A 26,582-nucleotide genomic window follows, 5' to 3' on the forward strand; every position below is an offset into this window, starting at 1 on the left:
AGTTGGATTTTTCAACAAATATTTTAAGAAAAATGTTAAGTTTTGAATAGAATATGCATGTTATAAAATCCTATATGCATAAATGTTACATGAACAGTAAGGTAGTAAGGCTGTTAAAGATTTATAATTCTTTCATTGTTATATGAAAACTCCAAGTTGTCTCCAAGCCTTCCCATTTTAGGAATAGTGGAAAATGAAAGGTCAAATTGTAAATATTATAAAACTAATTTCAAATTATCTGATAAAAATTGCAAAGTTTTATCTTTGTTATGAAAGATTTAACAGTTAAGATGGGTTTTCTTTGTATTTTCACTAAATTATAAAATCTGTTGGGAACACTGCAATAGGAGGTAGTACCATTGAAAAACGGATTTTAGAGTACCAGTTTATAATTTGTAATATTTATATAAGAAAAGAAAATAAAATAACAAAAAATCTAATTTGAACCGAAATAATAATGTGAATTGCCATTAATATCCTAAACTTTGTGACCTGACCAAAGTTGACTAGCAAATCACAAAATTTACAAGTTAAACATCTTCTTCCTATAAGTATGCTAATAATTATTCAATTTTTATTAAGTAACATAATTCATGATTAGTCTTCAAGATTTCTGGACACATATATCAGTGGTGTAACTAAGAGTGAGATGGGGGGAATAGAACTACCCCAAGAGTCCTATCAGAATAAAAAGAAACTTGTAATAACTTGTAATAGCAATCCAACTTGTTTTAAATAAAGGAATTAAAGGTTTCATTTTGAACTGTGCCTATCTAAATTATTTGAATTTATATTTACCCCATACCACCACTGGTCTGGTGTGCTCTTTTATCAGATTAATCCCCACTTTGGTGCAGTCCTAGTATGACACTGATATATATTATATTTTGTTAGATTTTGACATCTTCTTGACAAAGCTGGATTATTTTTCATAAGGTTGACATTCAAAAACCAATGTTGATTGATAGTCTTTGCTACATAAGATGAAATAAATTTCATAACCTTGAGAAAATGTAATAGTATAAACTTTTATTTAAATAATCCAAATCCTACAGAGACCTTGATAAAATTAAAAGTCTGATTAGAGGAATGGGTTTTTGTAATAAACAAAAACAGTTCCTGGAATCTGTTTTGTTTGAAAAATAGTTATATGATTCCTGAAAAAATAAATGTTTTTTATTTTTGTATAAGCTATATGTTGTTTTTGAAATATTTTATCAGGTAAATTTAGGATTATTAGGTCATTTCTTACAATCAAATAGGAAAAATATCTGGTCTTTAATAAATTTGTTGATAAAAACCTTCAAATGCTATTTGATAGCTGAAATCACAGGGACCAAAATTAATAATGAGAAATACATTGGCAATTCTGTGAGAGAAATAGATATTTGATTAATTTTAGTGGAAGAAGTATTTAAAATTGACTAATAGTCATGTATGAAAAGTACAAATTTGAGCTTATGCATACTTTTATATTTTGATTTAATGTATAAAATTAAATTTTGTTTAGCACTATTATCATTTAAAATATAAATTGTCTCGCATAAGAAATTCTGCATTTTAGTTGAACGTTCTACAAGAAAGATATATGAGAAATTATGTTTCTGACAATTGTATAGTTATGGACATAAAATAAGTAAAAAATATTGCATTAAATAATTATGTAATTAATTTTAAAGTACAGTATGACATATTTTAATTATGTTCTTGAGTAAATTTGATATGTTTTTGAAATATAAATAAATTTCATAAAAATCATATGGTAAAATAGCGATCAACATTTTTTCATTCTTTATCCATCTAAAGCTGAAACATATATTCTATACCTTTCATAAGTAATGGGATGAACATAAGCCTACTCAGTTGTTTATATTATTCATTAGTACTATTACTTAGGACAAGGTTATACAAACAATCATATTTTAAAAATACAAACAAGTCACATCCACTCTAATTCTCACCAGGTGTCTTTCGATTGGTTTGAAACATCACATCAACTGACTGTAAGGCAAGGGGACATTTGCAAATGTACAGAAGGCAGTCATTAATAACATAGGGAAGCAACAAAATCTCATAAGTAAATGCGCGACTATGACCCCGGGGGGAAGTGGAAGAGGGGGATCGTTTCAGGATTCGACTCGACTTTCTTGTCCCGAAACGAAGTTCCCCTCTTCCTCCTCCCGGAGAGCTGTCGTCAGACTTTGCTCTCGTCGAATTTGACTTCTCTGGGTCGACTCCGGACAGGTCGCGATGCAGCGGGTGGTGGGGGAAGCACGGGAACTATCACTGGCACGGGTATCAGAGTAACAGGACTCGCAGGACCTGCAGCCGTCAGTGGAGGCTGCGGAGGTCCTATGAATGGAGACGTCGCAGGAAAATGATTGGCTACAATAGGAATCCAACACTGCTGTTGTCCTCTCGATGGTGACTGATCTGTAAAGAAGAACAATAGCATTTAATAAATATAATCTAAGCTGGGTCGGTGGAGTCCGTTAGTGCTGAAGAGATGTCTACAGCGCAGAATGTTAAAGTGCTCAAGGACAGGAGTGTAAATTATTCAGAGAACATAAACAATCCAATAGAATTGATATTATGAATTAATTATAAATTATTAACTCTGAGTTATCACTGTAAGCTAAGTTACAATGTCAGAGGAAATTTTCACTAGCGGTTTTCACAGTATGCTTGAGACAGAACCAGTACCTAGGTTTCGAAACACACAGCTATCTAAGAAAATATTTAAAGTAAGAGTGGTTCTTTAAAAAACTCAGTGATTTGATGAACAGAGTTATAATACTAAGTTAAATACAACAAATATTGAAATGTCAAAACTTCAACGTGTGGCCTAGAACTCAAGAACTCAGGTTCTCTTTGAACCCTGTCTATAATTACAATTGGTTCATGTTCATGTTCGAATGATAGTCTCCCAATATACAAAAGCATGAACAGAGTGAAGTTGACCTTTGTACAGTTATACGATGCCGGACCATTTCCATTTCAATGTTAATCACAGTTCAAAAATTGCCACTAAACTGGGGATCATACATCAAGTACAATGATGCTTGAAGATACTATGGCAACAGCAGTGTCATCCGATATTGTTTGAACTGTGGCGTTCGATACTGACAAGGGAACCCCACAAACCAAGTCTTTAATAGGGTCGTTAACCTATGAGTTATTGACATTCAGCGTCTAGCCGTACATACTATATTATAGAATGTGTTATTGAACTGGAACGTTTGTGTTGAGTGTTTTGAATTCTGGAAGGGTGGCAAAATAGCGAGTTAACCTTTCATCAAGGCAACATATGTTTTGCCCAACAATGCTCTTTTAAATGGTTGTATTATATCCTCATTCGTGAATAGAATACAGACAAATAGACCGATGACTTTCCTTCACAAGAATATGCAATAGTTTTTTATGTATGGGAAATTTAAAACGTTCTTTTCCACGACAAGAGTAAGTTAAATGGAACGATCCCCTCTAAATACTGTAGTAACCAAACACTTTTGTGGAAGCTTGATGATAGCTTGGATATCTCATTCAATATCCAGCAGCACCTGTAGAAATATTTTTGTTTGTTCTCTTAGGAAAAGAAGCTTACAATTTTCACCTAGTCCTCATATCCCCCTACCCCCCACCCTTGCGGACCTTTGCTTTTTTGGGACCTTTTCGGTGCTTCCGGAGTGACAGGATATTTTGGATGGGTAAGGTTGGAAGTAGGGGCCGCCTCCTGTCAAGATTCACGAGGAAAAGTTTAGGATCTTAATTTCAAGACATGTCTCCTAGGAAGAAGGATAAGCTAGCTCTGAACCAGCCTCTCAAGTCTAAGCAGGCAGAGGGTGGCACACCCTTATGTCTAGGCTGGCGAGAGCCTTTGACTCTTAGGGAACAAACCCCACCAACTCCAACAGTCATCTCCCGCAGTAGACTAGACCTATCAAATTACCCTTGTGCCCCAGAATCTTGACATTTGCGGTTGGTGACGTGCCTGCCGTTCCTGGACATCCATAAGGTTGCCCAGATTTAAGTGACACATCAGTTTTTGATGTACGCACTGTGGGTTCAATTGGAATGTATATACCAGCCAGAAGTGAACCCTCCTGGGGATGTAGAAAATTTACAACTGTACTTTCTGTAACCAAAACTAAGTTTGCACAAATTCTTATGAAGTAAAAAGGCAATTTAAATTAATAAAACAGAAAATATACATATTCATAAGACTTATGTTTTAACCAAAGCATATCCTAATTACCGATCCTATGGCAGTATAGTGCCATAGTATTATGTTGATGGCAACATTTAAAAGACATTCAAATCTACTGGTATTCCCATACATTAAGATTAACTATAAAAAGAATTTTTATAACTATATTAATCTTGTTATTATTAATTTTGTGACTACATCGGACATATTTTATTAATTTGATGCGTATTAGTAAAAACCTTGAGTTTCATGAAATTTGGTACTAAAAGTTGGTACAACCTTTTTGAAAGTTTACCTGGTATAATATTTGTTTATTTTTAACCATTGGAACACAACACTTAATCCAGCTAGTATATAAATGGTTTAACACAATACAGGCCAGTGTAGCAATATGGATACAGTAGTGTGCGCAGTATTTGAACCCTAGTGTGGTATTCTTACTTTAAAATGTAGGCTATTAAGGGTTATTCCAATATATGTACCAAATCGTTGTAGCTTAAATTGGTTTTAAAATAAAAAATCTACTAAACATCTAGGCACTGACAACTAGACGGCAAACATCACTTTTGTATATTTAATTTTCCATTTGATATTTTTATCATTTTGAGAGCCTGAATAAGTTTTTGGAATTAGCATTCTGTATATCCTTTGTGATTGCTTGTTTGAGAAACGAGTGACGAGAAGCAGAAAACTTACTATCAGAGAAGACGAGAGAGTTGCGCCTGTTGTGGTGAGCTTGTCGCCACGCCGAGGAGCGGACATGACCCTTGGTACCCGTGCTGACCGCGTCCACACTGAGTGAGCGAGTCATCACGTGTCTCCAGTGGTCTGACTTGATTGCCTTGCTTGTCGTGCTCAGCAGGATGGCCGACCCTAGCTGCTCGTTTAGCGAATACAGCTTCTGAGTTATGTCTTTACCTAGGTAAATACATTCCAAGTTATGTAAGGGAAAGTAGAGCCACATTACATCAGCATGTCATCTTTACTCCAATAAGAACTAACTCTGTAAGATGTATCTATATATCCAGCGTAAGAGGTTTTCTTAAAATTTTCATATAATAATTTCTAATTCTAATTTAATTTAATAATTTCATAACTTTGGATAACATTACAAACCCCTTCCTGTCAGCCAAGCGAAGTATCAAGGTTACTACCGTGATTCTGATTCTTAGGAATGTAATATCAGTTTACTGACTATATCTGCTCAACTATGTAAAGTTCATTATATTCGTAGCATTGTGAGTTATATTGGCACATTTGATTTCTTTATTCGAATCTTTATATTACTATGTTTTGCATCTGTATTAACCGAAGGATTTTCACATATGGTTTGTTGTCTTTGAAAAACGGTTGGTGTAACTTTTTACACCAAGTAAACTCTAATATGGTCTTAAACCTATGAAAGACAAAACTCTGTACAAGAGATCTCACCAAAACCAAGTTGTGAACCGTGCCATCAATATGTCACATATAAGGGGACGGTGGGAGAATAAGATCGAGGTGTGCGTTAGGGTCAAAATTTGATAGAACATCAGATAAACATCACATGTTTAAGTTTTTCTTTTGATTGGGAATAATTTGCTGTGATAGTTTTTCCTGAAGTTGGCAACACGGATCAATTGTAGGGCGCCGAATTCCGGCGTACTATTTGTTGTAAGGTCACAAGTGGATTTCTAGTTTGTATTATTTTGACGTCACGCTTAAAATACTGGAAGACAGGTGTTTTATTATTACCAAATTGTCAAAACATCTAATACGTGGTTTTGCGGTGTTGACCAAAACATTTAGACACGAAAGACTAATGCGTAATCATGTGTTTTACATGTATTTGAGGCACAACTTGTAATACACTTATTTAGAACGATTATTTGGTTTTAAAGAGTGAGAAGTTTGGTTTGACCCGCGATGTAGACTACCTAGAATAGAAGTAACAGAATGCAGCTTATTCTACGTGTAGGCTACGTGATATAAACTTCTAGAATAATGATTTATTCATCTTAGAAGTTATTTGGCGTCACCCTGTAACTGTGGAAAACTCACATTTTTTGAATATAGTTCGATCAACCTGGTATTTCATATTTTTACCGGTATAGATAAGTCAATCTGGTTAAATAAATAAATAAAAATGCCTTTATTGCAAGCGTTTCTCAGTATAACAACTGCTTTACAGAACAACTCTTGTCATATCTTACACTATTTACAATACTGGAAAATAAAAATAAAAACTAAAACCTATAGACTAAAGAAAACACCCAAACAAGACAAATAAATTACTGTACAATCATTTTTCTTAATTTACTTTTAAAAACAGTAACAGAAGTCTGTTTAAGGTTCTGGGGGAGGTCATTGTACAACTTTGGGCCAAAGTAAGAAAAGCTCCTCCTCCCAAACTCATGCTTGACTCTGGGAAAGTGAAGCAGGTCACCATGGCGGACACTGCGTTGAGAGACCTCCTCCCGAAATTGGAGCTTCTCGATCAGGTACCGCGGCTCACCCAGCGCAAGCACCTTGTGGATCATGCCACATGTCAGGATCCTGCATACATTTTCCATAGGGGACAAACTGACAGCATCTCGGAAGGGTGACACATGATCAAAGCGCCTCAAATTGAAAATGAATCGAACTGCAGAATTTTGCAGTCTTTGAATCCGATCTATGTCTCCCCTAGAGATACTGTTGCCGTATGCAGGATAGCAGTAATAAAATACAGATAGAACAAGGGAACTCATAAGCCGGAGCTTAGCGGATTCTGGCAGCAGACTTCTAAATCTGTACCCCTCAGCCTACCAAGGGCACGCTGGATAGCATGAGTGACATGATCGGAAAAGGTGAGCTCACTGTCAAGCACTACTCCGAGAGTCTTGACTGACTCAGAGACAGACAGGCTCTCCCCACTGAGCCTTACTCTCACACCTCTCTGACCAAAGGCCTGCACAAGATTGTGTGGGGCAAGATGAAGGACAATGCACTTACCTATATTGAGTTTAAGGCCATTGTTAATCGACCAAGTGTTGATGTTCACTAGGTCGGAATTTATTTTCTCAATAGCCTCATTTTTTCTAAATCCAGATTGTGTTTTTGGCAATATGTTTACTTCGTTCATATACTGTGCTATTTGACGTGTTACTATCTTTTCCATAATCTTTGATATTGCTGGTAAAATCGAGATGGGTCTCAGTTGTTGGACACTTTTAGGGGACGTTACTTTTGGCAATGGATGAACAATACTCTTTTTCCATCTCTGCGGGAACACACCACTCATCAATGATTTGTTAATGAGATTAGTAATTGCACCCAAAGCATACGGACTCACGGCCTTAATCATTTGGATGGATATTTCATCACTACCAACAGCTTTAGATTTTATTTCATTTAGTGCTTTTTTACATCATCTTCAGTGACAGCAGAAAAGCTAAAATCATTCATCGATTCAATTCTCTTACTAGTTCTGAAGACATCAATTTCTTCAACACTGGCTTCATTTCCATTCCCCATATTGACAAAATACTGATTGATGTCATCAAGCTTCAGTTGGTGTGGAATGTTTTCATTTCTGTTTTTCATAACTATATTACACTGTTTCAAACAAGTCCAAAAATCTTTGGGATCCTTGTTAGTGGATAATTTCTCAGTAAAAAAATCTCTCTTTGCTCTCCACACCATCCCATTCAATTCATTGCATGTTCTTTTATACATCTCCCAATCTTTACTGTCCCTGGTTTTCCAATATATTTTACGGAGTTTGTTTTTTAGTTTAGTCTGCTTGTTTATGACATCGATCCTCCATGGGGCTTTCTTTTTTGTTACTCTCTTGCATACAATTGGAGCATGTGCATCAAATACACTTATAACATGGGTAGTGATGAAGTGCTCAATATTGTCAACCCCGTCAATGTGCATTGCTCTCTCCCAGTCAATCTCCGCGACTGCTTTGACGGCACTTTCTGGGTTGAATTTTGAAAAATCTCTGTAGGTTATCATTTTTGGCCCTTTTTTCTCTTTCTTAACTTTTACGCAACAATATATCAACTTGTGGTCCGTTATCTTCACCCCTCTATGGTCCCTAATGCCTGCTGCATCGATGACGCCGGTCCTCTCGACCTCGACCGACCTGTCCACTATTATGTGGTCTAAACAGGTGGAAGAGGTTGCTGTCACTCTTGTAACACTCTTGTAATACTCTTGGTTCTATTCCTTGAATGTATTTTAAGAGGTATAAGTTTATTTGAACATATCTTAGAAGTGCATTGGTTTTGAAAGGCCAAGAAATTTTACACAAATACACCTGGTATATAGACACATAGTACAGTACAGCATACATAACTCATGCCTGTTAGTCAGTACCATGTAACTGTGATAACTTTTATTCGATCACAATCAAACTTGTTTGATCAAAGTCAGCGAGTGCACGTTACGTTATTTTGTATTATACTTCTTGCTCGTTTCTTGTAAATTTCTATAGTACTCTTATTTGGAAACGAAATAAAGAATTATATTTTTTTTAGTAAAACGATATTGTCGTGAAATTTTATCGTATCACTATTTAATTTAAAAAAGAATTATAAGCATTATGGGAGTGACTCATGTATGACCACTTTATATTTGTTAAAGAATTCGAGTAAGAAATTTCAGTATAATATAAAATAAAATACGAATGAAATACGTTTCCAAGTTGGATGATATATTACATGACTTCACGTCTACCGCAAACAAATAATGAAGCAATTCCGATCTGATAAAGTTTCAAATGCAATCTATTGAAAGTAATTAAAGCGTAATAGAGAACATACGCGTATTTGTGCATTCATATCACATTTAATATTGCAGTTAAACTCAATATGAGTTTAATCCCGTTTGGCATTCTGTTAAGTCTTGGTTGATGGAAATAAGTAGGGCCTACATAAGTTTCTATTTGGAGAAACAGGAAATGCTGCAACAGAAACACTTGTAAAGTGTACGCTTGTCACACTGAATATTATTTGTATACTGTGTATTATAATATATTGCATATGAGTCTTCGATTACTTATGGGACCGATTCTGATGGGATTGATGATAATAGGGTTGGTTAAACATAGGTTGGTAGGGGGTGGTATACAAAAATCATTCTTTTTAAAGGGAAAATGCGCGCTTGCAATGGAAATATAACATGAGAAATAAATATGAATTTTATCATATGGTCGGCATTGAAAGGTTTTATGCTAAGAATAGATTCGGTTAACTCAGAAGTTCGGTTAAACGAATTTCTGTTTATCAAAATTGTACTATATTCTACTTTAAGTTTGTTGTATATGTTTGAGGTTTATTAATTCAAACTCATTTCTATAACGAACCTTTTCCAGATATCAAACAAAAATATCTTAATTTTAGATGCATAAGATGATAATAGAGTTTCGGGCATTTGCCATTGATGTTACAAATAGAATACTGCGTTTTAAGGATCGGAGTTCACCCTCTTCTTCAAGTTTTAAAAACCGCTAGCACAACACATTAAAAATAATTCAAGCATATTATTTAGACTCGTAAAAGTCTAAAAAAATAAAAAACTGTAAGTACAAAATTCCAAGTATTTTGCGTTTTATATAGATGCATAATGTTTAATTAACAGAATCGTAAGTAAGAGAATAACACTGCAAGGGTGGTAGCTGCAAGTACATTTATTTTGAAACTGGATAATTTTTTAGATATAAGATTGAGTATCAGACCTTAGACAGTTCTTTTATAGAGGGAAGAGAATTTTCACTGGAATAATAGGGAAGTTTTAAAATAGTGTTATCTTCAACAATAAACCGAATTTTAAGATAAAAGCAAAGGAATTTGTAAGTGATGTATTCGGATATAAACATAAAGTGAAAAGTGGATTGGTGTGCATAGGTTATTGTTATTTTTCTTTGTTGCGGTTATATTAAAGCACCTTTTTCGATACATATTTGTTATTGATTATATATATTTAATTTTTTGCTATTGTTTGTATGCATATTCTATGTCTTGTTGTATCCTTTTGTAATTTTGTTGTAATTTAAGATGCAGTATATTTAATTATTGTTATTGTAACAGCTTTATAGTTGAAAATGTGTTGTTTATTGTTAATATATTCTATTTCTTGTTTCACTACTTAGTTGCACTATTTGGTTGTTATTTTTGTAATTTTGTTACTGTTGCTTTTTCAGATTTTGTTGTTGTCGTTTATGTTTAGGAATCGTATAACTATTGTTGGGACTTGTGTCCAGGTGTCTGCATAGACCGGTGTCCAGCTTATTAGCTGTTGCAATTGATTGAATTTTGTTAGCTTTTGGTTATTTATATTTATTTATATGTTCAATCGTATATATTTATTGTTCGTATTAGCTTGTAACTGTTAAGACACATTATATTATATGTTAATATTGGATAACATTGTTTATAGTAGCTGGTTTCTTTGTTATCCTATGTTATTTGTTATGGTTCTGTAAAGAGAAATACAAATAAAAACATTAAGAACATTTGTAAATTGTATTAGCTTTAGAGAAGAATACCTACATTGTACCAGCTGATTGCTCCATAAATTACCAATTATTGTAACAAATACTCCGCGCGAGTTCAGCAGAACTCATGGAATATTTATTAATTTATGTATTTATAAAAAATAAACGTTTTTTAAGTAAAGCTTGAACTTGTACTGCACAAAAAAAGTGCATCGTACACAGTATGACTTTGAGATCAAGAGCCAAACGTGAGGGCGAAGGTGTCTACATTTCATCACTTTCACCAAAAGCCGTTTATGCTCTTTTGCTTTTGTGCAACTGAAGTGCTGCAGAAAGTGCCGATATTGATTTTCTGCAATTTCTCACCTCTGTGATATCTGGAGCATGTGTGTGTTTTGTGCAGTATTATGGATTGTTCTTAAGGTGCCATGAATGTAATGATGTATTGCAATCCTCGGAACAAGGCGTTCTATTAATATATGTAGTTAAATATACACTAGTATAATATTTTGACACTATGAAATTTCATAGACTTACCTATAAGATTTGAAAGTATAGTACGTAACATAGGCCTGTGTCTCAATACTCTATCCATTCTAAGTTTAGGCCAACACAGGTATAAACTTTCTTCTTCCGCTGTTATCGTCACCTAAAAAAATCAATAGACTTATAAACTACAATCACATTAGTAACAATAAACAACATATAGTTATCGAATTGGAATGCATTATAAACAGTAAGGCATTGATGAGGTTAATTTTATTTCTGTCTTCTATTTCTGGTTGCAAGCGCTCGCGTACGTCTAGCATTAACAATATTGGAGGTTTCCTATGTACTTTGCGAACCTATTCGTCTTTGCGCCATGCTTTCATTCCATATAATCGTAGAAGCGGAAACAAATATTTATAAGTTTGTAAAGTACTACTCTTTGCCTCAAGAGGTTATACTAAGAATATGATAAATAAAATGAAGAAAGATACGTAAAATAATAAGATAGTTATAATCTAGCATTTTTCAGTAAAAAAAAACTTTAAGTCCACAGCTGACACAAATATCAAAATGCGTACTGGTACATTACTAGTATAACAATTTCAACGTGTAAACATTCTCTATATATGTATCGTAAAGATTACGGCCACATCTTTAAGAAACTTGGTAACAATGAATGGAATGAAACTTTTTAGGTGATGGGATTTAGCTTGGGTAGGATTTTGGTATGGTTTTTTAGACAAGGGGTTGGAGCCCTAGGGTTAAGGCAACTTTATAAACAATTACGCTAGACGCCTTTAGTTGGATGGATTTCAACCAAAATTGACTCAGTTATAACTAAGGATAGTGCATATCTAAGGAGGATAGCACTTTGGAGTTAACTAGGCGGAGCCCCCAGAACAAACCCGTTTTATACACAAATACTATAGAGGTTAATTTTAAACAAAACTAGCACAAAAGTGTAGTATGACAAATATAAATCACGAATGGTTTTTCAGCGCCTTCTGAGAAAAGTGGGAGAGTTCTAGGACAAAATCTATTACATTGTACAATTACTCTGAATACCTTGCGATTGGATCGAAGGTTTTTAGAATTTGTAAAGGTCAGAAACAGACTTGTCAGAGGTTGACACATTTCTTAAGCTGGGAGCTGATAAACACCTGGTTGATCGAGAGCTTTACAGGACCAGGAGCTTTGGAAGAGCGGAAAATACCAGAGGCTCCCAGATGTTGAGTGCTATGAAGGGCTTGGAGCTTCCAAGTGCCGAGTGTTACCAACAACATGGAGGTGTACTGTTGCTGTAAAATCTGGTACACTAGGTAATAAAAATGTACAATCCCTTTGCGTACTGTTACGAATGGGTTAAAGAAGAGTAACTATAAACTGTAAAATGAAGCAGGAAACCAATACTGGATGTATGGTTTCTTGTATCGAGTAGCCTATATTAAGACAATATAAAATTTACTGTACACTAATTTGATAGCATGTGAAAGCTTTATAAGCCCCAATATGTTAATTGGACAGTTAGCTCCGTATATCTTAATTTAATTGTGTAAATAAATAAACAGCTGTTTTTTCGCAATATATCTAAAAGGGTCACTAATCTTCTGGTCTACTCCCTACTAGGGATAGTTTTGTAAGACGAACGTACCTAAGATATCGCTGATAGTTTCATGATCCATCCCTGTGGGGAGTCATTGAGAAAATAAAAAAACAGTTTTTAAAACGAATATATCTAAAAAAATCTTTAAGGATTTTATGAGCTACTGGGGATCAATTTTCAAAGAAATAAACAATATTATTTGTCTAACATACCTGAAATAGGTCGTCGCTAGTCTCATGACCTGCTTCCCACTCTGGGGAATCAATGAACTGGTATGAGTTGATGTAGTGCAGATGCATCCCATCACAGGTGACCCGCAGCCTATCACAGAGTGGGCATCTTTAATGTTATTTATTGGCCTTATTAATATTCTCTTAGTCTAACAATGTTCTATGGTAAATATAAATTGATGTGCCACGTAAAGAAATAGTACACTATTCGACTAGTTTTACACAAACTGAACTTCATTCTAGTGCATAGAACTAAAGTGTCCTGTACACCATGATTCCATGGAGACTTTAGCAATAAAGTACAGCACTTCAAACGTTAAGACTTCACTCATTGTAAACTTAATTGTGTAAATGTTAATTCTACCAATTCCCATTAAATCGTTTAGGAGCACTGGAAACAAAAAATTTCAAGTGTGTGATAAAAAATCTCTCACTACTTGTTGGTTTAACGCATTTCCCAATATACGTTACAAGAATAATGCGTATAGTAATTGTCGTTAACACTATGTTGTCGTGTAACTTTATCGCTCCAGAGTCAGAGTGTTAATGTACTTTAAGTGAAGAATTAAAACTTGATAATGATACTTACTGAATCTCGGAACGCTTCAGGTGTGCCTCATCTATATCCTGTCCAATGTAAACTAAACGGGGTATAGAAAACACTGGTGGTACTGTTCATTGAAATACTCAGTTTACATTTAGATTCAATAGGTAAACAATCAGCTTGTTTTAGTTTTAATGTTGAGATATTGACATGAAGGGATAAGTCGGTTCAAAAGTCTATGGTTACGGTAGACGCAGTGGAAAATGTTGGCAAAAATGTCTACAATAGTGGTGAAAATTTTACTTAGTCCACTTCAACTAACAGGTGGGAACAGTACTAGGATTTTGGAGGGAAAACTCGTCCCCTCACATCGAGTCATCTTGAATATCCGATTTTCATGGCAAAGACCTCGATTTTAAAATATCTCGGGGTTTTTGATCAGTTTATTTGAAAAAGTGAACTTTCCTTAATGGGAATGCATTTTTACAATTGGATAACAAGAAAAAAAAATACAGTACAAGAGTAATATAGATAGATAGTTTTTATTTTTTCATTGAAAAAACTTTTTATAGCAATATACATTCTTTGTAAACAGCTTAAAATGCAATATGTATTCATCGAGATAAAAATGCATTCAACTGTTAGTTGCGATTTACAAGTTAAGTCCACAGTCTATTCGTTGACCATCACATTGTTTCTGGTGATTTTTACATTGCCTCTTAATCATAGCGACCTTATTTAAAATTCAGAAATTTGAATGAAGATGGACGTATAATTTGATTTTTATTATTGTGAAGTTTACATGTATAAGTTTAAATAGAATCGAAGTCAACTAGTAAACTTACTTCCCCCTGAGCAGAACCGATAGCCTCTCGTCTGCAGGAGTGGACTCCTCTATAGCGTAGCTCTCGCCTGCAGCAAGATGCAGTAGAGACGCTTCTCTCGTTAGTTCCTTGAAATGCTTTCTTGATACCTAAACAAGATTTACCACGTAGAATGAATGGATTTCATACTAAATGAAAACTATTTGAATGAATGATACTTGTGAAGTTGAAGAAATTAATGTCTATTATCGTGCATTTTCATCATGGATTCACGAGCACCTTTGCTGAAGGCGTAATACGGTAGGTAACAGGCAAATATTCATAATTATTTTTTTATTGGTTATTAAAACATTATGAGCAATTTTATAAATTACTATATGCTGTATTAGTTTTGAATATTTAAAAATAAATCCGGATAGCGCTCAAAGAAGGTATTGTCACAATCTCTTCTAAAGGATAAAATAAATTATCTTTACTTATAAAACATTATTTAAATTTATTAGATAACATAGAAGTTTCTTTCTCTTTAAATCGGTATCGTTCTTGGATATCTTAGGATGACTTTTGTTATGAAGTTGTCAAGGTTGTGAAATTATTAATATTAACGAATAAAAACAATTAAAAAGTGCTAGAAATCTACGCAAATTTGAATATTGACATCGCCAGTAAAAATTAACGATAGATCCCAAAGGAAGGGTACGGCTAACGAAGCACTTAAAGCGTCACACATGTCACTGCATTTAATGATGCCTTATAACCTAAGAGTTATTATCTCTGGGGTTTTACAGTATTTAATTAACTGGAAGTGATTCTGGAGAAATATAATTCTTATAAAGCAGACCTAATTCATAGAAATATTTCGTACCAACTATGATTGTTAGTGAGATTAATATTAATTATATAATATATTATCCGTTATAATCAACGAATAAACAAAGAAAGGTGAATTTAATTAATTAAACAAAAGACATATGAAATGTTTTGTTCAGTCGTAATATAGTTTGCTTAGTTATGATATAACACCATTTTTTGAAGAGGAATAGTTAACTACGTTAAGTTTACAGGAGAATTTCCGTACAATATTGAAACAGTTTACATCACATCCATAGGCCTATATACATAGTTTATTATTGTTTAGTATACTGTATATGTTAAACTAAACTTAGTTATTGGCTAAGCTTTAACGAAGCGAATTTTTAAGCGGTGGGCTGGAAAAATTTTTATTTTTGTCTGTCTGTTTGTCGCACGATATCTCGAAAACGAATTGAACTATAGATTTGAAATTGTGTATTAAGCTTTGTGAGCTATATGATGAAAACTAAGTTCAATGATGCTATATGTCACTCCATGGTAGTTGGATGAGCGTAAGCGAAAATTTTTACATTGTTCTTATTGGTAATCATGTGGCAGCGAGAAAGTAACAGAATAAATAAAGTTTCGAACATACTCAATACGAACATACCCACAAGAGATTAAAACGTGTGATATATGAACAGATGTAGCCTAAATATACCGACACATACAACATAACTTTGTACATGGTTGTGTGGACCCTTTTTACTTAAACGCTGATATAAAACCCGATGTAATGAAATGAAACTTAACGTATCATATGCCAAAAACTGTTGAGAAAGATTTCACATGTAGACCTTAAATTTTACACGAAATTTTTGCTATCAGTCCTCAAGAATAAGTTCTAAGACGCGGCATTTTCGTGTATAATTTTTTGTGTGATTCTCTCTCTGTCAGTCTGTCCACAGGTAACTTTAAGAATTAAATGGGCTATAAATTTGAAATTTCGCATTGCAATCTCAGTGAAGCCTGATACGATTCGTGATGTGACATATTTATACCTTGTTCATAATTTGAAATAAGCAGCAAACTCAGTTGTCTAGTTTTTGATAAAACATGTCCTCTATGTGCCTCCTTCCAGGCCTAAATCTTTTTTTATTAGGTAAAGAAGATTTTTAGGCCAGAATTTACAAGCTTATATTGACATATTCGTAGTTTTGTAGATTAAAATTGGTCTAAAACTGCCTACACAACCACATAATTGGCTATCTAAATCTAAAATACAACTTTGGTGTAAATATGCATTATAATTAGTTGTATACGGCTTACTTTATAATTCATTTGAATCAATTTACCATATAACAGCCTATTTAACCTTTTGTAGGTTGTAAATTTGAATTTTGAGCTTGGAATATTTGGAGCTGTGATTTTGGCTTAATCAGAGCCAAAAGTAAAAACATGTCTATTAAATCGAGTTCATAATTATATGTATTACCATGTTAAATTTCAAAGGAAACTTGGCTTTCAAATGCATGAGCAAAAATGAAAAAGCTAGTTTTTTAGTCTTTGTGATAAAGATTTTCATTAATGTAGGGCATATAACTTTTTAATCGATATAAACTACATAATTTAGTGCTGTCTACTTGTAATGGTCTATATATTCAAAATGTTTAATTTCCTTGTTATAAAGTGGGTGAGTAATGAAAATTTATTTTTTTAAATACAGAATTTTGTAGAAAATAAAAACGAAAATGAGTTAATTTATTAAGAAGCGGTTATATTATTATATTAATTTAACAGGATTGTTGTGAAACCTCATTACATTAATGTTTGACGTCCATGCCAAAGCTTATTATCATCGCTAAATACATTAAAAATGTTGCAAAATTTAATCCAGCCTAAAATAGGGGTATTACATGAAAGTAGTAAGCAAGTCAGCTGATTTTTAGCAGTTGCTTTTAAAGCTATGAAAAAACTATATACACTTCGAGGACTAATTAATAAAAACTGAAGTTATTTCGAAGTTGAAATTGCCTTTAATTGTCGAGCGTTTCTCAATATACTACTTATACTGATCTACAGTGAACTCAATGTTGGTATTGCAAAGCCTGTTTTAGAAATAAAAACGTAGGAGTAAGTAAAATATATTATAAAAAAGTAAAAGGTTCTGCGGCTTAAAAATGCATGTACGTGGCGCTCCTCTGACGTCACGTCTGTTCAGCAGCAGTAGCGGTGTAACACAAGCATAACTCCACCGTGGGGTCGGGGTCGCCTCGGCTCGTCACTGGGACTGAACTTTTGAATCATTAAGTAGTTTATAGATTAGTTATTCATAATATTATATTTACAGTATATTGAATTGTGAGTGATACTGAGGTTGTAAGTAGTGTTTATTTTCATCTTCAAATTCAAAATTCATTTATTTTAAGAAAAGCATTAATTACAATGCAGATATGTATAACTCTATCTAACCCTCTAGCACTGCTAATCGAGGGAGAAGATTTGCTTAAAAAGCTTTTTAGTTTATATTAAAAATACTTTACATCCATATTCTTTACATAAATACATCTACATTAATGTTGATTACATTAACGCAGCAATAAATATTTCTTATAATAATAAAAAAATTAAAATAATTTATAAATATTAAACATATTTCTTCTTACAATAAAAAATACAGAAATTTTTTTGTCTGAAAATGAAGAAACAAAGGAGTCGTAAATTGAACATTTAATAAAAGTATACAATTATTAGAATTGAAAATGAATTGAAATTGAAAATTTTATATTTAATTGAGTGAAAATTCGTTCTCTAAACTATTGCAAGTGACCTTTACCTGCCTGTACATTGAAAGAGAATGTTGCCTATGGGGTTATCAGTGCTGGGTAGTTTAACTGGAATGATATGTCCAAAAGAATGAGAAGCTAATGTGATGGGTCAGAAATCTGAACCGGAAGATATTAATATGTCTTGTATATTGTTTCTTCTTGAACATTTTAATCGTGAAATGAACAGGAAAAGAGAAGTGGCTCATTTCCTAAGAGCGGGTGGTGGAGTAAGGTACTATTTTTTGTGAGCACCGACTAAAGTTGCTTTGTGAGTTCGTTACTGTGAATTTATGGATTGCTAAATGGTATAACTCTTTCTTTTTACTCTTTAAAAAAGTTGTGTTATTATAAAAAAATTCTGATTATTATCTTAAAGTATAATCAGAATGGAGAGATATGCTGGTGGACTAACTGACCTTCAGGGGCTTGAACATTCGCACGTACAGTTCGGTTAGTTCGACCGAGAGGGCGGGAGGCAGGAAGCGGAACGTGAGTATGACGGCGTGCACCAGGTTGAGGCCAGCCAGCAGCGTGTCCCAGGCAAACATGTCGGGTGTACACACGTGAATCCCCGACCAGAGGGCCGACACTATAAACCCCGCACATAGGAGTGCCCTGTACAATACACATGGGTTACAGTATGATTTCAACTCAATTACATTCTGACCTTATCCCCCAATAGTTTTACCAGAGCTTTCACCTGTAAATACTGTTATTTCTAGTTTAAAAATATCTATGACGTTTTACGACTTAGATATTTTAATATATAGATATCTTAAACAGAAAGTATTAAGAAGAGTCAATGTTGATCAAACTATACCTAGCAGACTTACTCGATAAATAAACTACAAACCCCACACATGGAAGTGCTCTGCATAATAATAGTAACGGTGAAATAAAGTAAAATATGTCTTATTTTTCAGTCGAAGTTAAGTCTATAACACAATCTAGGAGCCAACAGCTTGTAGGTGACTTCCGAATCACTGCCAATGGCGGTCTGTTTGCAAGGGCAGGTTCGCTCAGCGATCACGCATCGAAGCAGCAGCCACCCTCGTCGTTGCTTGATTCGGCTATCTTGTGATAATCACCGTACCACTGCGCCATTGGTACAATCCACAACAAAAATACACATAGTTTACAACACGATTTCAACCAAATTAAATTTTACCTCTCGTCCTCCAAAAGTTTTAGAGCAAAAGATTTAACCTGGAAATGATGAAATATAGATTATCATGTAATTTCTTATGACCTTAAAGTCTATCATAAATGTCTATTGTACAAACGTGTCCAAGAATTTAAAGGATACGTAGGTATAAATTAATCTTCGCTGTCTAACATGATAAGTAATAAGAATAGTCTAAGTTGATCAAAATAAACCTAGCCGATTCATTCGATAAATCAGATGTGTAATGGATGAAATGATCATTAATGAATCAGAGCCTGATGGAAGATGAAACTAAACAAGATACAGTAATTACTTGACAATTTGAAGTTTCACGTTCCTGCCGGCACGAGTTCGAGTGACTTATTTGCTAGAGGTCATCACGCTACTGCCTATGAGCAACATAGCATCATGGTTCGGATCCAAGCCACGGGAAACAGCCTTCCTCTTGAGATTGACATCTTTAACTGCAGTGCCCAGCTGTTCAGGAGGAAGGTCACCTCACATCTCGCAGCTCAAGAGTGATTGGATGTGCCTCTACGGAGTGTCGTGTACTGCGATTAATATAATAACTTATTTTCTAGCTACATTTCAGATTTATTAATGTCTTATTTTTAATCCTAATATACGGTATTCTTGTTATTGCTACATTATATAGTTTATTAGCTGTTAATATTCGTTGTTGTTGCTTTAATATATTTATTATATCTTATTTTTTTCATGTTATTGTAATTTTATATAGTTTATTATTGCTGGTATTTATTATTATATATTATATTGTTATTAGTTTCTACTTTTTGATAATTCATGGTTCGCTGGTAATTGCTGTATTTTGCAGAATACATCTTGCAGTTTCATTGTTTATGTATCAATAGTTAATATTTTTGTTTACATCTTGTTGTTTATAAGCTTCATATTGCTATTGTATCATATTCTCTCGATTTATACACTTATTCTTTTTACTTTCTAATTTGTATTTATATTATCTTATCGCATGTATCAGCTATTGCGTAATTTATTGTAAAATGGTTTGTCCGTTAATAAAATAAAAATAAAAAATAAAATAAATTTGATAGCTTTGATACACTTTTAGGCCCTCATGTGATTATGTTCATATTTATTGTAAAATACCTGATAAGTGCTAGTAAATAGTAAATGCTCACCTCAGCAGAAGCACACTCTTCTTGAACTTCTTAGGCAAGAGGAAGGCGGCGACAAAGAAGATATTCGAGAGTTGGAAGAGATTGTGTTGCGCCGGCTCCCACTCGCCACAAGAGAGCCCCCCGTAGTCATCCTCGGTGAGGGTGGTGTTGGTGTCGTTGTCGGCCACCAGTAGCAGCAGCTCCTCCAAACTGAGCTCTGATTGGTCTAGAGCGGTCCAGTTGCTCAGCTGATAGGTTGTCGTGTTATCCATGGTTACCAAGGTCAGGGTCAGCGGTGGCACTCGACAATGCCAGATCTCCATCACCTCTGTGAGCATCAGGCTATGCCGAAATCACTGAAACAGAACAAAGATTTTGAGTTGCTGAGGAACTAAAGCCTTAGTCTCTCACAGTAAAACGATATTGCCTTATATATTAATTTTCAGGCTTATAGATTTTACTCAGACCTTTAATTGACCATTTGTTTCTGTAGGAATTGCATTTGCATTCGTTATATTTCACACAAGACAAAACACTAGTCTTTGTTTAAAATTAGTTATTGATGTTGGATGATTTGTAGGGATGACAAGATTATGGAAAGTTTCGACCGTTAAGTGTTACAATAGCAGAAACATGACGTTTCGAGGTGTTGTATCTGCCCTCTTCCTCAGGTTTCAAATTCGATTACATAAATATTACCATACATTTTTTTAAACTAACACTTTTAATGTACAAATCAAGATGAAATTTGCCAATAATAAAGTGGTACGTCAAACCAAACACAACATAACTCAGCATCGAGTCAGTAGCACAAACGAAAACTATGATACCAAACAGAGGTACTGCTGAAACATCCGATACAAGCACTAAATAAGCCCGGATGAGACTGTCATGCTTGTAAATTGTATCTTTAAAAATATCTTACAAGCACGTATGAGACCTCGAAAGGCATGTTTTTATTAAAACTTTTAACGAGGTAAATTCTATCTCTAATCCTGTTATCACTTCGAAACACTACGTTTTAAGTACTTTGTGTTAAAATAATGATAAAAGGATCACCATATAATAAAATTAATAAATTAACTAAGCATGGCTATGAAAACTCCAAAGTTATTCTTAGAAGCAGAACAGATATACGTCAAATAATCAAGCACCGCACATAATTGAGAGACAATATCAAAGTCAGGAAAGTTATTTTTGGAAGCAGAATATACATACGTAAAATAATCAAGCACCGCACATAATTGAGAGACGAGATCAAAGTCAGAAAAATGTCAAACAAAATACCACGAAAATACAAGCTGCTATGCACACAGCACAGCGTGTTAATGGAGATTAACAGAGAATTCCATATTAATGCGTCCAGCGTCAGGGAGGCGCGACACCTAGACGGACAAAAGACGGGATGACGCGAGAACTGGGGGAGGGAGAAATAGTCAGGCGCCTTTGCCCGTAGAGTAGAGTGGGGCAAGAGTGCGCACCTAAGCTTGAAGCAAAGCTTAGCTATAAAAGGAATTCTTTAAAAAGAAATAAAAAATTAAAATAATAGCAACATTTACATAGTTTTCGATCAACATTAATAAAATTTACTTTTAAAATATATTTTTTGCAATAAGCATCAAATTACAAAACATTGCAAAAACGAACTTATGCCCCATAGGTGGGGCAAAAGTTCGCAGGTAGTGGGGTAGAAGTTCGCACTTTTTTGGTTGAAATTTTTTATTTTTTATCAATCTACAAACAAACCATTTGACAAAATGATACTTAGAATGGTAAAGTGTCACAATGGAAGTCAACAATAATCGCACACAAAACCTCCTACACCTTCATAGTTTGAGCAATCTTCATGCCACCATTCTTTACACAAAGAACACTGGAGCCAGTCTTCTTCTGGTGGGTCAGTATATTCTTCCTCACAGGCTGGACAAATAATTTTCTCTTTTGATGAGCCTGCTTGGTCCTTATTCTGTGATGATCCAGTAGGCCTATTTACTTTTGATTTGGTAGCGGAGTCAGAAGGGAACAGCTTTTTTGCTGGATTTTTCTTATTATCTACTTTTTTCAAGCGTTTCTCTTCCGCTTCGTTCTTTTCATTTTCTTTTTCTTGAAGCTTCAACTTAAATGGTGAGCTCGTTAATATCTCGGACTTTTGTTTTTTGTTTTATCTCTTTTGCTTATGGGCTCTCTTAGGGAGCGGCTTAATGTCTGCTGGAGAAACCCATGTTTTTCTTGTTGATTGAGCTGACGAAGATGGTGTGTTCGGCATTGGTTTTGTGGGTGTCTCACCTCCGTCATGTGCTGGTGTCTGAATAATTTTTCCTGTTGATTGAGCTGACGAAGTCGCTGTGTTCGGCATTGATGTTGTGGGTGTCTCACCTCCGTTTTGTGCTGGTGTCTGAAGAGTTTGCATATTGTCCTCTATAATTGGTTCAACTGGAAAACCTTGATCGGTTACTGAGCTTGGAAGGAAGTCCTCTTCACTGAATATGTATTTATTGATCGGATAAATCCCGCATTCTTTAAAGCCATTGATTCCTCTACCCATTGTAGCAGCTTTTGGGTATGCTTCACCCAACAGTTCTGATATTTGAAATTGAGTTACAACACGACCTGGATTGTTCACCATCCATTGGTCGCACATTTGAGCAAAGAAGTCCTTTAAAGGTTTGAAAAAACATTTGTCCAGAGGTTGTAGCTTGTGGCTACTATGTGGGGGAATTGTTAATAAGTAAATTTCATGGTCCCTGCAAAAGTTTACAGCGTTAATGCTGATGTGAGATGCATGGTTATCCATTACCAAGAGCACCGGGTTGTCCTTAGAAGAATGAATGTGTGTTTGGAAGTGCTTTAGCCATTCTAGGAATATTTCTGAGTTGCTATAGCCTGAATCTGAACAAAACATGACAGCTTCTGTAGGAGCACCATTTAACAATTCTTGTTTCAGTCTTTTCCTGGCAAAAACGATAGCAGGTGGAATGAAATTACCACTCGCACTCATTGCACAAATTACTGTTGTCAACTGACCCCTTTCCGCCAATAAAACTTTTCCGACAGCTTTTTTACCTTGAACTGATACCACCCTTGGGGCTCTGTTTGGCACAGTAGAAATTCCCGACTCGTCCATGTTGAACATTCTTGAAGGGGGGAACTTATGTTTTGTCATCAATTCTTCTAGATTTTGAAAGAATAAGTCAACTTGAGGTTTGTTGAAGCCCATGATTCGTGCAAGACTTGTTTTTTTAGGTACACGAAGAGATAACTTGTGTTTTTTTAAAAAACTTAAGGCCCACTCTTTTCCAGCCATTTTAGTGTCTTTATCAAAGGGATTACTAACTTGAGTCCCTTGAAAATCCTTGAATGTCAAACCATAAAAATGGGAGTCCAAATCGATGACGTGTTCTTTCAGTTGTGTTTCTTCTGCACTTGTGAATACTGAGACAAACCGCCCGAGCTTGGTAACTCCAGCTCCCTGAAACATCAAACGAGATCTTAAAATTTGTTTAGTACAAAAAAATAGTTGAAAACGAAATCAAGTTAACAGCAAAATTCAGGACCTTTATTGCCCTAATAGTAGCTAATTAAGTGATTCCTTTTTTAAGCGTTAAAATACTTAATTAGCAGTTTTTAAACATAGACTAAACGTGATATGGTTTTACCATTTTTAGTCTCTTTCTCAATGCTCCTTCCGTTATTCCCAAATCACGAGCTATACTACGTTTTGACTGTCCAGCCTCGAGCATTTGTTTGGCTGATTCTAGCATTTCTGGAGTGCATGGTTTTCGTTCCGTTTTTCTCTTATAATTCCTAAAAAAAAGAGAAACATAAGTATTAGTGAAATAAATAAAAAATATTGCTAACAATACTATAATCAACCATGATATTAGGTCGACAACTGAAATGATTATTTTTAATAGGTATTAATTTTTATACACCAGTATTCAATAAAAGTTTTTCAGTGACAAATTTACATGAACTATTTTACCTGTTTTTAAAGTAAAAACATCATTATATTTGTTTAAAATGAACTAAAAACATTAAAATAATTGTTGTAAAATGCATGGGGTAAGAGTACGCACGCGGACTTTTGCCCCACTGTGCATTGCGAACTTTTACCCCAATTGTACATTTTACGTTCCCTGCATGCTGCTGCTGTCGGTGAGCAGACTGCAAACTATTCAAGCATATCTTTGAAAACTAGACAAAATGCCGTTGAAAACTATGCCTAACACAACCTCCCTATTTACTATGTGATATATGAAAACACGATTCTACGATTCTCAATATTTACACCAGAATAGGTTAAAAGTAAACTTACCTCATATTATCCTAGGTAAAAGGCAGAGATCAACGAAACTTCACGTGACTGACACTACTAGGCAGATGAATAAAATGGACGGTCAGTGATACCAACTGTTCATCTCTAAAACTAAAATACCCTCAATGCGAACTTTTGCCCCGTGCGCACTCTTGCCCCACGTTACTCTACCCTTTAACGGCCTAATTAACCATGACATTGAAACTCTATGTACTAGTGTGCCAGTTCCAAAAACGTTTAATTATTTAACCTCGATTAAAAGGAGTATTCGACTCTAACTCATTGAAAGTATTTGACCTGGGAGGTAATAAATTACTGTCAAGGTGAGAGAATAGGAATACATTTTTTGTACCATCAATGTATCTTAAATCTACGTGGACGGATTTGAACAAAAAGGCCTACCTATAATGCAACTACATTCGAGTATACAGGCGACAGATGACCGTTCTTCGCCTTCGTTTATGGAGACGCTAAACCAAATAAATTTTTGAAAGTGGCATTTTCCCCTTCATTTGCCTAACCATAGGGACAAAATTCAACAACATAAATCCTTTTTTGAACGTTAAGCTCCCTTTTTGTATGTGTGTAATCTGGGATAAAGAGGACACATTCTTAAGATGACAGTTTATAGAAAGCACACTCAAGTAAATATAAACATTTCTTTAATTCATAAAAAATCAGGTTGTATAATCTTTGTTTGACAGAGGAAAGAGTCGGTACTCAAACAAAGGTGGGCTGCAAGACGAACTAAAATAAGTTGAACTGAATTCTATACATATATCACCAGCTCGTCACAAATAAATATCCATAAAAATAATGTGAAAAGGGAGAAATACTTTAGTAAAGAATTGTATAATACCAAGTGCTATGTTATTAAAAACATTTTAGAAATAAAAAAACACTGCTTACAAAAAAAAAACAAACAAAAAGGGACACCAGATTATAAACATACAGTATAACATGTTCTTGTGATTGTTAATTCAGAGGCGAGACAGATAATGCCCTAAATGTAAGTTAAACATCACAAAGGTAATAATAATCATGCTTGTAGAAAATATATTAGTATTATACGTCTGAGAATATCAGAAATGTGAAGTCGGACACAATACATTTGCAAAAAGAATTTTTCTTGAAGTGGAAAGTAATAGAGGATCTTCGGAATATACTGTAGCACGAACATGATGGTAAAATAACAAGAGGATTTGATGAATCTTTTCATTAATTAAATTAGTGTTATGGAATATTATATGTAAAAAGCTAATAGATTACATCAAATTAAAGAAGACATGGCAATTGTTACTAAGATTCATATTATTTCCACATATATGTACTATTATATAAAAATCTGATGGTGTCCCCCTTGTTTGTGTGTGTCAATCAATAACGTAAAAACTGCTGGATCGATTGTACTGAAATATTATACAGACAGTCCTAGGCTACTTGGTTAGTATATAAGCCTATTTTTATTTCGAAAATCTTCAATGTTCTTCAAAACTCCATTTTTGGCTTAATCAGCATGTAGTAAAAGTGTCTGTAATTAATTAATTTATTCTTCTTTAAGCAGGTGATAGTAAATGTCTGTTGTTATTCATCTGATAAAGTCAGTTACACTTCACAAATGCCATGTTACGTGTAGAAATTATGTTTTGTTTGGACTTGTTTTTTAATTCGAATATTAATTAACTACATTAAAATTACATAATTTATTACATTACTATCGTGTTAAGTGAAAATCTAAGAACTTTATAATCTTATTTTATACTAAACATGTCTCCAAACTGGCATAAAATAGTTCAATTTTTACTGGAATCATTGGAGATATTCAATACAATACAATACAAAGAAATATTGGTCAGAAATTCGAGAATTTTCAGAGGTACTTAAAAAAATAGTTTCTCTCACCGACTTCAGGGAGCCATCTTTAAACTTAAATCTAAAATAGATCAAGAGATTGAAATAACTTTCAGTGAATATCACTATTAG

General features: G+C 34.2%; 2 protein-coding genes across 2 annotated transcripts; both read right to left on the reverse strand.

The window, feature by feature from the left end:
• Positions 1–1,722: 1,722 nt before the first annotated feature.
• On the reverse strand, positions 1,723–20,613 carry LOC124358658 (blood vessel epicardial substance-like). Its single transcript, XM_046810961.1, has 7 exons — positions 20,306–20,613; positions 18,397–18,595; positions 14,382–14,509; positions 12,975–13,083; positions 11,208–11,319; positions 4,904–5,125; positions 1,723–2,433 (listed from the first exon to the last, which is right to left on the reverse strand). Exons 1-7 carry the CDS (start codon positions 20,605–20,607, stop codon positions 2,195–2,197), a joined length of 1,311 nt encoding a protein of 436 aa, XP_046666917.1. The 5' UTR covers positions 20,608–20,613; the 3' UTR covers positions 1,723–2,194.
• Positions 20,614–22,445: 1,832 nt separating this feature from the next.
• On the reverse strand, positions 22,446–24,563 carry LOC124358241 (MFS-type transporter clz9-like). Its single transcript, XM_046810535.1, has 2 exons — positions 23,941–24,563; positions 22,446–23,753 (listed from the first exon to the last, which is right to left on the reverse strand). Exons 1-2 carry the CDS (start codon positions 24,043–24,045, stop codon positions 22,446–22,448), a joined length of 1,413 nt encoding a protein of 470 aa, XP_046666491.1. The 5' UTR covers positions 24,046–24,563.
• Between the last annotated feature and the right edge of the window lie 2,019 nt (positions 24,564–26,582).

The sequence above is a fragment of the Homalodisca vitripennis genome, chromosome 3 (assembly GCF_021130785.1).
Source record: "Homalodisca vitripennis isolate AUS2020 chromosome 3, UT_GWSS_2.1, whole genome shotgun sequence".
Taxonomy (NCBI): Eukaryota; Metazoa; Arthropoda; class Insecta; order Hemiptera; family Cicadellidae; genus Homalodisca; species Homalodisca vitripennis.